Source organism: Thamnophis sirtalis, unplaced genomic scaffold, assembly GCF_051295495.1.
Source record: "Thamnophis sirtalis isolate CommonGarterSnake01/CBP01778 unplaced genomic scaffold, rThaSir2_p1.2 scaffold_4, whole genome shotgun sequence".
In the NCBI taxonomy this organism is placed as follows: domain Eukaryota; kingdom Metazoa; phylum Chordata; class Lepidosauria; order Squamata; family Natricidae; genus Thamnophis; species Thamnophis sirtalis.
In genome coordinates, this window is record NW_028261384.1 from 85,016,925 (window position 1) to 85,029,607 (window position 12,683).

The 12,683-nt window shown below is 38.6% G+C and overlaps 1 protein-coding gene across 5 annotated transcripts in view; it reads right to left on the reverse strand.

The window, feature by feature from the left end:
- The window catches only part of PLEKHM1 (pleckstrin homology and RUN domain containing M1), a 49,941-nt gene extending 38,027 nt beyond the window's left edge, over positions 1 to 11,914 (reverse strand). For 2 of the 5 annotated variants that reach the window (XM_087713248.1, XM_087713251.1), the window contains exons 1-4: positions 11,797 to 11,914; positions 11,294 to 11,342; positions 4,897 to 5,060; positions 4,049 to 4,144 (exon numbers count right to left, since the gene is read on the reverse strand). In XM_087713248.1, the coding sequence (XP_087569374.1) occupies positions 4,049 to 4,102 (54 nt within the window). In that variant the 5' untranslated portion in view covers positions 4,103 to 4,144; positions 4,897 to 5,060; positions 11,294 to 11,342; positions 11,797 to 11,914. Of the gene's footprint in view, positions 1 to 4,048; positions 4,159 to 4,896; positions 5,061 to 11,293; positions 11,343 to 11,796 lie in introns of those variants that run through there. The other 3 variants (XM_087713247.1, XM_087713250.1, XM_087713249.1) reach the window with 2 other exon arrangements.
- Positions 11,915 to 12,683: the final 769 nt, after the last annotated feature.

Sequence of the window (12,683 nt, forward strand, 5' to 3'; positions counted from 1 at the left end):
AGACATCTGGCGAGAAAGGAATGCAGAAGAATATGACTTTACACTTTTTTCCGATAGACACCAATCCTTTTCTAGGATTGACTTTATACTAACAACAAATGACTTGCTTTCTAGAGAAAGAAGATGAAGATATGTTCCAGAGCCTTATCAGATCATAATCCGGTTTAGATGGAGTTGGAATTTGGGACGCAAGCAAGAAGGACTTGGAGATTGAATGAAAACTTATTTAGATACGAGAAAAATATTAATGAATGTAAAAAATTGTTAAGAGAATATTTTGTTTTTAATATGAATAAGGGTACATCTAGGAAATGTTTGGGATGCAAGTAAAGCGTATATGCGAGGAGTTCTAATAAATTTAAATAGGTTACATAGATGTAAACAGGGGGGAAAGAGAACTGAACTAGAAGAAGAAATCAGGAAGAGAGAACAGGAACTAATACTAAAACCAGGAGACAAGAAGAGTAAAGAAGCAATTACTTTATTAAGAGAGCAATTTAATATGCTGATGTCAGATCAGGTGGCTACTAACTTGCTATACGCAAAATATAACACTTTTTATAACGCAAATAAATTTGGTAGATGGTTAGCATATCTGATTAGGAAAAAACAGAAATCTCGCAATATATCGAAATTACATTATAAAGGGAAGGAAGTGTATCAACAGGATGAGATTCAAAAGGCTTTTCGTGAATATTTCACAGGATTGTACATGAATGATAAAATACAAGGTTTAGATATAGATAAATACCTGGATAAAGAAAAAATACCTATAGTTAAAGACAAGCAGAGGGAGAGATTGAATCAACCAATAACTTCGGGGGAAATTCTCCAGGTAATTAAACAGCTAAAGGTAGGGAAAGCACCGGGTACAGACGGCCTGACATTGGCTTATTACAAAAATTTACAATTAGAAATGGTAGAACCTCTTAAGGAACTATTCAGTAAGATCCAAATGGAAGGGAAGGTGCCCCCATCTTGGAAGACAGCCTTTATATCCCTTATGCCAAAAGAGGATCAAGATCTTAGTCAATCAAAAAATTACAGACCTATATCATTACTTAATATAGATTATAATTTTTTTACTAAAATACTAGCGAATAGGTTAATGTTGGTTATTCAGCAATTGATTCATAATGATCAAACAGGTTTTATACAAGGGAGGCAAATGAGAAGTAATGTAAGACAAATTGTTAATATACTGGAATATCTGGGAAAGAATAACCAAATCCCTGCTGCGCTTATATTTCTAGATGCCGAGAAAGCTTTTGATCGAGTGAATTAGCAATTTTTATTGAAAATAATGCAAAAAGTGCAAATAGGAGAGCATTTTTTACAATCAATTAAAGCAATATATCAGGAACAAACAGCTCAAATCATAGTCAATGGAAGCTTAACAGATCCATTTAAAATTGAGAAAGGTACAAGGCAGGGTTGTCCCTTATCCCCATTACTGTTTATCATAACTCTGGAACTATTGTTGAACAAAATACAGGGTTTAGATGATTTACAGAGAATCAAGATTAGGCATCAAGAATATAGAGTACCGTATATACTCAAGTATAAGCCGAGTTTTTCAGCCCACTTTTTGGGCTGAAAAAAACCGCCTCGGCATATACTCGAGTCAGTGAAAAATTTGCTCGAAATGGAGGAGAAAAAGGGGCAGGGCCATGCTGCTGGGTGACGCTCATGAATGGCCCGGCACCCCTGTGAGTTTCCCCTCCCTCTGTGTCAGTTTTCCGCGCAGCGCGCACCGCACCATCCCCCCTCCTCACGTTCTAATGTAATGCAGGGCTGTCTTACGATTCAAAAACATTATTGGTATCTATTTTTATTTTTGAAATTTACCGGTAGCTGCTGCATTTCCCACCCTAGGCTTATACTCGAGTCAATAACTTTCCAGTTTTTTGTGGTTAAAATTAGGTGCCTCGGCTTATATTCGGGGCGGCCTATACTTGAGTATATACGGTATGTGCTTTCACGGATGATTTGGTTATAACATTAACCCAACCACAGGAATCTAGTAAGGTTTTAATGAATAAGATTAATCAATATGGCCAAGTGTCCGGATTTAAAATAAATTTAGGGAAAACAAAGATGCTAGTTACAAATATGAACACTAAAAAAAGGGAAGAATTAGAAAGAATGTCAGGATGTGAAATAGTTAAAAAGGTTAAATATTTAGGAGTCTGTATTTCAACCTCAAATGTGAAGCTATATGAGTATAATTATGAACCATTGTGGCGCAGCATATAGACAGAGATGAAAAATTGGGAGAAATTACAATTATCTCTGCTGGAAAGAATAGCAGCAGTAAAAATGAATATTCTACCTAATTTTTTATTTCTTTTTCAAATGATACCAATACTTTAAAAAGATGCGAATTTGCTAGAATGGCAGAAGGGCATTAATAAATTTGTATGGGCAGGGAAGAAGCCGAGAATAAAACTAAAAATAATGCAAGATGTGCATGAGAGAGGAAGTTTGAAATTACCCAATTTAAAACTATATTATGAACCAGTAGTTTTATCGGTAATTAGTGACTGGATGAATTTAACAGATGATAGAATACTTAATATCAAAGGGCATGATTTGGTATATGGTTGGCATGCTTACTTGCTATATGACAAAAAGGTAGATAAGAACTTTAAAAGTCATATTTTAACGAATGCTCTTCTGTGGGTCTGGAAAAAATATCAATACAAACTAAATGACAAGATACCCATGTGGGCAATTCCTAGACACGCAATAGAAAACATAAATATAGTACAAAAACAGGATGTAATTACATACAGACAGCTTCTTACCTTAGAAAGAGGTGTACTACAATTAAAACCCTTGAATGTACTAAAAGAGGAAAAGGTTATTCAAACATGGTTTCAGTATGGGCAGTTACAGGCCAGATGGAAAAGAGATCAAAAAATCGGTTTTATGCAAGACGAGGATAACTTACTAAAACAAATCAGAAATCAAAGTTCAATGCATATAAAGAGACTATATAATGCATTAATAGAAGTGGATTCGGAAACAGAATTAGTTACTGTATGATAAAGTGGGCCCAAAATTTTGAAGAACCAATAATGTTGGATACATGGGAAAAGATCTGGGTAAGAAATGTAAAGTTTACACAAGCCCAAAATTTGAGAGAAAACTTTTATAAGATGTTTTATAGATGGCATTTAGATCCTAAAAAACTGGCCTCTATGTATCCTAATTTACAACCTAAATGCTGGAGATTTGATTGTGCTGATACTAATTACTTTCATATATGGTGGACTTGTAAAAAGGTTAAAGCATTTTGGATAAAAATATAGTGGATTATGCAAAATGTTCTTTAAAAAAGGATAAAGTTTACCCCTCAGTTATTTTTGTTAGGTATAATTACTGCTTGTACAGTTGTAGAGATTAACCTGATTTTGCATTTAATAACCGCAGCTAGACTGCTGGTGGCGCAATACTGGAAGAAGGAAGACTTGCCTACTATTCAAGAATGGACATTGAAAGTAACAAACCTAGCTGAGATGGCTAAAATATCAGCATATCTCATTCAAACGAGAGATATAAACTGGAGTGGAGAAGATGGATTGACTATATTCAAAATAAATATGGGACTAAGAAATTTCAGATAGCTTATGACTGAAGAGACAAGGAATGATATTATCTGTTTAGAGCTAGCCTAGCAAGGAGGAGTTAAAGCTCAAATAAAAGATTATATTAACTTTTTTTTTAGTTTATTTTAGAATGTTTTTGTTAAAGATTTATACCCTGTATTGGTTCTGGGAAGTCGGGAGGGTGGAAGGTTGGAGTGGGGTTTGGGGGGGGAGGGAAATAAATATTTGTAAAAGTTTTTTTTTCCAAAATTCTCAATAAAAAACAAAAACAAATGGTTGTACGTTAAAAATTACCTGTATGGCAACTATCCTTAGAAATTATGCCATTTCTATGTTAAACTCAGCTATTTAATCTGATGAATTTCTTCACCAACTGGAAATGTCCCTACATCCAAACAGCCTTATTTCCAGGTATTAGTTCAGGAATCTGTACTCACCTGGGTAACTTCCTGTGCTCGACAGCCATTCCTAGTTGTGTGGTTGGAATGCATGTCTATCTTTGCTTCTGTCTCACTCCGACATCACATGATAACCTGGGGAAAAATAAAAACAGAGTGGAATTTTTACCAGAGCCCTACATAAGCAAAGCATAATTACTGATAAATAGTCTGGGCTATGTGCCACTTTTCTACTTATTTACCCCAAAGTAGATATTGGTGAATGAATATACATTTGAGTAGGGATGGGGAGAGAACAGTTGGCAAGATCTTTCCAACTGTCCTTCCAGCAATTTTCCTTCCTCGTGATCCCTATGATTTAGATTTGCTGAGTTGTGACAGAAGCGTCTTTATTTGTGAAGAATGTAAAAAGAAATATTTTCCGTGATGGTAATGACTAAAAACCTGGGTTATTATTGACCACTCGATTAGAGAACCTTTTGGTTCTTCTTAATAAAACTTTTAATGGTCAGTAACAATTCCTCTTTCCCTTAAGAAGAATAAAAGAAACTGGCCTAAAACATGCAGGTGTCACAACATTATAAGCAGAACATAAGTTAGCCAAAGAAACACATTTATTAAGCAAGAGTTCCAGGTGACTCAAGTAAAGGTCCACTGCCTTATATAGTTTATCCCACAATCCAACCAATAATAAAATTGTTTCACCACACCAAATGTCCCTACTGGCCTAGATTTGGTTATGTGTAAACATACTTCCAATGACTTCTCCAAAATTCCTGGGAACTTGATTCTCCACAATGCTTAGCAAAGTGTTAAATTTCTTATTACATTACAACTCCCTTTCTTCTTTCTATCCCTTTATTTCATTTCCTCTGAAGCCCACTTACCAATAGCTACAGCTAGAGCCCCAGGATGGAACTCCTTTCCATCATAAAGCAAAACACAAACTAATACCATTGATACTCGAACACCACATATTTCATTGAGATGGATGAGTTTTCTGAATAGGGTCACAGAGGCTCAGGACACCAAGGACAAAAGCTGCATTGCCCTGTGGAGTAGGGGTAGAAAGGAGACAATAAGCCTCTGATCTTAAGACTGATCTTGTCACAAGACTTCCTGAACTCTGGACACTGCAGTATTAAAAGCTGAGCACAGCAATCACACTTTAAATTTCTTTTAAACTCTGACATCCTATTGATGGAGAGAAACTACACCTCTTCATATTTGCACAGATTAGATTTCCTTCCATGGACTGCAAAAACACAATGTAGTATAGTGATCACATATTTGGAACCTCACAAATCCAAATTAAAATATATTCCTGGGTAACTCACTGGATGGGTTTTTAAGATTCCTAAAATATATTTGCAGCAGAATTGATGATAGGTTGATTTTCCAGCAATACTTAGCATCTCCAGTCATAATGCTATGAAAATCTCTGAATGAAACCTAATTATTTTCTGCACAGAAATGCACCTAGGCAATTGCAGATATTTTAAACTTTAAATTCCTGTCAAACCACTCAGACCAGTGAATGGCAAGGGAATGTGGGAGTCATTCATTCTAAATAGCAAGAAATTGCCTAACCAGGCCTAGACAGTATTAATCTAAATAGATCACGGACAGAAAGCACTAACAGTGCTTTTCGAACAGGTAGAGAGACCAATGGTTGGTACTTAATGACAGGGCTCCAAATTTTATTTTCCAAGTCTTACATCTGATAGAGAAAAATGTATCATGAAAGTTCTATAAGCATACAGGATGATTTTCCTCCCCATCCCCCAACTATATTCATTTTACTTACCAAATTAAACTGTCTATACAAGTTATATTTTCCTGGATAATGCCTTTCCTGCCAAGCACAGAGACATGACAAAGCAATTTTGAAACCTTTGTGCCCAGTTTTATAGCACTTTTTGAAATTGTTTCACTTGAATACAAATTTGAAGTATTTGCAAAAGTCTCCGCAAGTTTTTCTTTATTATTCTCAAGTACTGACTCTGAATACTTACAATTAACATTATGTTATTAGAAAGTAGCCAACATAGGACCAGCGGGGGTATTTAGTTGGTTCAGACCAGTTCGGGCGAACCAGTAGCGGAAATTTTGACTGATTCGTCAAACCGGTAAATACTTCTGTCTGCCCCTGCCCCTGCCTGTCTCTTTGCCCCACCCTCCCACTTAACGCTCAACCTGCCCATCCCAGCCCAATATGTTGCCTCCACCACGCGGCCCAGCTAATCACCTCAATAGTAGCCTCTGCACCTCATCCGCTCTGCTCAGCTCACCAAAGGTAAGCATGCCACCCGCTTGCCCTTTGCCTTGGGTTGGGGATGGGGGCCCAGGGGCGCGTCATTCTGAGGCTCCGGAAGTTCCATCCGCTTGTTATTCACCTTGGACAGGGGACGCGCCATTTCCCGGCTCCAACCTTCCCAGGGCCTTCTTCTGTATGCCGTCCGCTCTCCCTTCGCCTGTGGGCAAGCCGAGAGATGGTGGGACAGAGTGGACAGTGCATTGGGATTGCCTGCCTCCCCCCCCCCCCGCCAGGTCTCAGCCTTTGTCTGGTTCTCCCATGCACTTTTTGCCCAGAGGGAGACTGGAAGTTTTCTCTGCTTGCAAAAGGGGCACTTTGAAATGGAACTAATTGCCCCATTTGCAAGCAGACGAAGCTTCCAATCTGTCATTTCTCCATCCAAGCAAAAAGTGTTTGGGTGCGTATGAGGTACTTGGGAATGGAGCAAATCACTCCCTTTCCAAACGCCCCATAGGTGCCTAAACACTTTTTGCCCAGAAGGAGACAAAGCTTCATCTGGTTGCAAATTCATCTGGTTGGGTGCTTTGAAACAGAGTTAATCACTCTGTGAAATGGAGCTTATAGCACTGACGATTACTAGTTTGGGTAATAAAACAAACAAGATCCAGGAGCACCAAGAACTTTTCATGTCAACCCTGAGCTACAAATATTTTCCTTTATTTGTTCAAATTGAGTCTGTGAGTCCTTATAGAAGATGCAATAGAGCAGGACATGAACTATAGTTTCAATGATTCCTTATCCACAGAGATTCAAAGCTAACTAAATAACTTGACATTCTTCATCTGATTTAGAACCTTCCCTATTCCAATATTCTTGCTGACCCATTTCAGACTTTAGACAGTAAAAACTTCGGAAATATTTAGTAATTGCATTTGTTTTCTGCAGAAATGAGTCAATGGTGGGAAATAACAGTGACTGTTGATTGATAGCTGTTGTTGCTGCTGCTCATAGCATTCTGGATAATATTGACTGCCACAGAGTAAAGAGTTTGATAAACATTCTAAACTTTGCAAGTGACAGATACCTTACTCTCCATCACATGTCTAGGGACACCATTATGAAACGAAAAAGATTCCATGGCCATGAACCAATAGTCTGAAGAGCATTCAACATTCAGAAGACTCCTGGATGTAGCTTTCTCTATCTAAACTGTCCTTATTGGCTTTCTTTATAAACTCTATAGGACCTGAAGTAATTCTGGAGGAAAAGTCCTGATATAGTTCTTGCTACACAAAGCAATGATTCAATTGTATATTTTGTAGAAAAATGGCCTCTTTCCTTCTCTAAAATAATGGCATGTCAAGATTTCTCAAAGTACTCAATATTTTTAACTCTTCCCACACTAACCTCGCAGGGGAAACAAAAGGAAAATCTGGAATGTTTCAGAGGAAAGGCCCTTCTACTCTCACATTTGATTCCTTCATTGGCTAACCACATGCCAGTGGAAAGTCTTCAAAGAGACAATGAATATAATAGTAGCTTTTTGCTCTTCTTTCTTAGCAATTGATATTGGAAAGACCTCTTATGTAAAAAAAACATAAAGACAAGCCATTCCCATGCCAGCTATAGGATTTGGGGGGCATAAACTATGACAGGTGGGTGTGGATTATTAGGGAAGGCATTGCAGCATGAATACTGGCAGTGTCTCATGACACATCCGTGATAATGACCCACTGATAAATGGCAGAGTTTTTTCCAATTTTAAACTGGAAAAATGACATTTTTAAAGGAAACTTCCTTCACTGATTGTGATCTACTTACTTCCAAATTTCCTATTTAGTCATGTATGAAAGGGAAAAATGAGCCATTCAGTGTACATAACAAGAGCCCTGACAGACCAGGTCTGAGGCCTAGACCAGCATTCCTAGGAAAGCTCAAAAGCAGAATATGCCAGTAACTTCTGTTCCATAGCAACTGATACTAAGAGGCATAGTGCTCCAAGTGACTCTATGCCCATCCTGTTTAGAAGACATAGATAGCTAGATCTTCTGTGGAATACTTGCATATATTCTGAGTTGCACTGTTTCCTTCAATATGTCAAATTATTTTCCTACCTTAAAAAATGTTTTGATGGCATAGCATGCACAAAGCACGCAAAAAAGTGATTCAACAGGAAGTTTTCCAGCTGGACATAGGGGATGTGAGCTCTGGAATGTCCCACATGAACCCTGTCTGACAAACCAACTCCGGGGATCCTTTTTTGGATCAGAACCCCCTGGAGGGGGAGGGGGCAAAGAAGGGGCAGCGTCTCATCAGACCTAAGGGGAGGCAACAGGTCCCTTGCAGGTCGGAGATTTGCCTTCTGAATCGGAGTGGGGGCGGCAGCATGGCAACATGGCTGATAAGAAGCTGACTTGCAGTCAAAGCTAATGAACAGGAGGGTGAGTAAGAGATGAAAGACTGGTAAGAAAATTAATCTAACCCACGCTATAAATCAAACCTTTAAAAAGCAAAGAATCTTGAGAGCATAAATAATATTGATGGTCAGATCGGGATTTTTTTTTAAAGAAAGAAAGAAAGAAAAGAAAGTGGGGGAGGTTTGAAACACTAGCCTCCCCCCAAGCCATTTGTTTGAAACAATTCAGACAGAAAGGGAGAAAGCAGAGAAGTGACAAACCCACTCAAATATTAACTCTAAATTTGGCTTCCGACTTGAAAAGATTGTGTTTTTAGGAGTCTAGGAGTGTGAAGATTTATTTCGTCAAAGTGTTTTTTAAACTAACATATCTTAAGTAATTCCAATTAATCAGAGATGAAATGTGGGAGAAAGATCAAGAAAAAAGCAATATCTCCTCATTGACAACTGATAACCTAATCTTGACTGTGGAGAAATTCTAATTAACCAACTGCCGTAAATCAAAACTTGAAAAAGAAGGAGGCGAAGACCCAAATTTTGGCTATATGCAAGTTTGTTCCAATTAATATATTTTGAGGAGCTATGACCAACAAGAGATGGGGAATGGTAAGGAAAGGAAATAATAACAAAGCCAAGAACTGGGAAATACAAAGGTTGGGTGTTTTTTTGCAAAAGATTAAGATGGCTTCAGCTTCTCTTCCGGTCTCACAGTAGTTGAATTAACTAAATTTAAGGTGGACCAGAAGCTCGAAATAAGACTTGTATAACTAACTGCAAGTTTGTAACACGACATTAAGGAAGAATAAAAGACCAAGATGCTCCCGTCGCTTTTCCCCACAGCAGCTGAGTAGATAATCAATTTAAGGTGGATCAGAACTCTAAAATAAGAACTGAATAACTAACTGTAACTTTGGAACTGGACATCATGGAAAGCTGGGAATTTGAAGAACTATGTGAAATTATAAAAAATATGCATAAATTGTTAAAATCAAACCTAAATAGAATTCTGAATCCAGAGAAGCAGATATCTAAAGAAGAAAGCAAAGAAGGAGGAGGGCAAGATAATGAAGTGGTAGAAATGGAGGGAAATAAAAAACAGACAAAGTAGCATAAGGAAAATTGAAGCAGAAGATTATGTCCAACAAAGAGAAATATAAAAGATCTTTTTGATGGGTGCTTGGGGAAAATTGAGAGGGTGGAGTCAAAACAAAGAAAAGGGACGCCTCTATGTCGGATATAGCGGCAGAGCAGCTTTTGCCCACTTTCAAGAAAGTGCTTTCTTGAAAGCGGGCAAAATCCGCCCTGCTGTTATGTCCGATATTAAAAAAAAGTGCCAGCCCGCCAGCAGAGGCGGGTAAAACACACACACACACACACAAATTACTTACAATAATACAATTACTTACACATTACATTAATTTTGAATTCCTCCTTCCCTCCAACCCACAGACCTTTTCCAGCTGTTTCACAGAGGATTTCAACTCTGCTCTTGTCTGCCATGATGAAAATGTAAAAATGTAAAAAAAAAAAAGGCAAGAGCTGCGGAGGTCAGGCTGGGTTAGTTGCTGCCAGAGTCCCCAATGGATGACTCTGCTTAACTGTTTAAAAAAGCCTCTAAAAATGCCCTCTACAGGAGGAGGCAAGAGAACCACGTGTCTCATCTACATAAGGAATTTTTCGGCTTTTAACCCTTGCTTAATTCTGCTCGAATGATGATAAAGTCAGACTAAATGAGGCACGTGGTTCTCCCGCCTCCTCCTGTAGAGGGCACTTTTTAAGCGGCTTTTTTAAAGAGTTAAGCACTAAGCAGAGTTATCCACTGTGACTCTGGCAGCAACTACCTCAGCCTTTTTCCTTTTACATTTTTTTTCATGATGACAGTGGTGTGGCCCTGCCTCGCCTGACTGCAAGTCACTGAGTCATGGCCACAGTGATTAAAATGTTCTCAAGATATCAAGATCTCTGGAACAAGTAAATAGTTCATTTTAAAATATACACATAAAACAAAACAAAAACTGAAACAACATAAAATATATTTAAGCGTTCATTTCCATAGCCCTGGATCTTCATTTATCTTGCCCTATTATAGTATCAACCTTTGGGTTAACCAGCAAAAGAAACTCCTGGGACATTGTTTTTCCAAAGAATTAACTTCGCTGATAATTCCACATAGGTACAGAAGTACAAAGCCAGTTTTAAAGTTTTCACATGAAAACAGCCTAGATAAATCGCCGTTTTCTCCCTGAGCCTCCCTCAATTCATTGTCCTCCAATTAGCTGCATTAATTTTGTTTCGAGATGATCTGAGTGCCTCAAAGTTTTCCAGTGTTTGACCTTGGGATGTTAGATCTGTCCAAGGGTTCAGTCAAGAATCATGGAGAAGAAGAATCATGAATCGTATTATCTTCATATTTTCATATTTACAGAACGAATATATTATATGGCTGCCAGGACTGGAAGTGATGACACAATCAAAATAGGGGTTGAAATATTTTGAGATATGCAGACAACAGCACTTTATTAATTTAAAGAAGAGTTAAAAGACATAAAATATGAAATAAAGATGGAATGTGAAATGTCTAGTATTATTAAACCAATAAAAACCCACTTACTTAATGAACTTGCAGTTGATGTTTCTTTTGAGCTCAAAAACAGATAAACCTGGCCACATACAAGAAAAATAAATAGAAAATTAATCCTAGTGAGGAGCACAACCAAAAACATAGATAGGACTATAAGGAACAAAAATGAAGACAAGACTGATTTATTAAAGCAGCGTTCTTTTCAGTAGTAATATAGTTATGAGAGCTGAAGAATGAGAGAGGACAACTTCTTCTGAATTCCCCCCCCCCCTTAATTTCACAGTCCTTGTCAACGATTCAAGAGGATGACAGATTAGAAAAACTGATTACACTTAGCAAAACTAAGAGAAGGCAGGGAAGACAAGGATCAGATTCCTGGAATGTCTCTAAGAAAGCTGCCGGTTGTCATCGGGACAAATCAAGGAAACGAGTATTTGTCTCTCCTGTCACCAGGCTAAGTAACCGGCAGAGCGCTATCCCGATTGTGATCTTCCCTCCCCCCCGCCAAGGAACGATGCTTTCCCGCAACCTACCTTTTAACCTTCTTTCCCACACCTTCCTACAGGTTTCCTCCCCAAATCTTTCCCCGCTTGCGTTCCTTCAACGCCACTTCGCCTTCCTTCCTCAGACTCTCCCTGCCGACTCCTTCCCCCACCAGGGGCGGGGCTTAGGGGGAGGGGGGAGGGATCTCACCAGCTTCGCGGCGCGACCCCGACGAAACTCAAAGGGGAAACCCGGAAGTGAGCTGTCAGCGGTCGCGTTTAGCGCAGGCGCATCTCTTACGTCATCGTGCACGTAGAGCTTCAAAAATGGAAAACGCTTAGCGTGAACTAGGCTTCCGTTTCAGTAGCTGCTTCCTCCCACTCTTGAGATTGAGGAGGGCAGCTTCAAGTGCAGAAAGTGAACCAACGATATTGAGTAGGAATAGTAACACGCTTCTGCCTTCTCCTTTTTTGAGATAGGTCGAACACATACAAAAAATACTATTTCATACAGCGAATAGGGTGAATGCCGAAACACTCTGAACAGTGTACAAAAAACCCCACAAAAGTACCGGCGGCGACTAAATTCATGATTAGGTACATTCATTATCCGTTATCAAATGCGCCTATTACCTTCAGTATCGAAGCGCCGTGTCTACCTTCCAATATCTATTGGTAAGGAATGGGGTGGGGGAAATGCCATTGTGATCCCGCCCCTTCCTCGCTTTTCGAGGACTTACGCGTGTCCCGTACTAAGAGCCGCTGGAGGATTATTAAGCGCTGGAACAAGACTAATGTGGATTTCCTCACCTACACATGGACATATAAACCAATAATGTCATAATTGTACATTTATTAATTATATTCAAACTTATTTGCAAATATATTAAAAAGAGGATAGGTGGTTCAGTAAAAGATCATAAAAACAATACACAGTA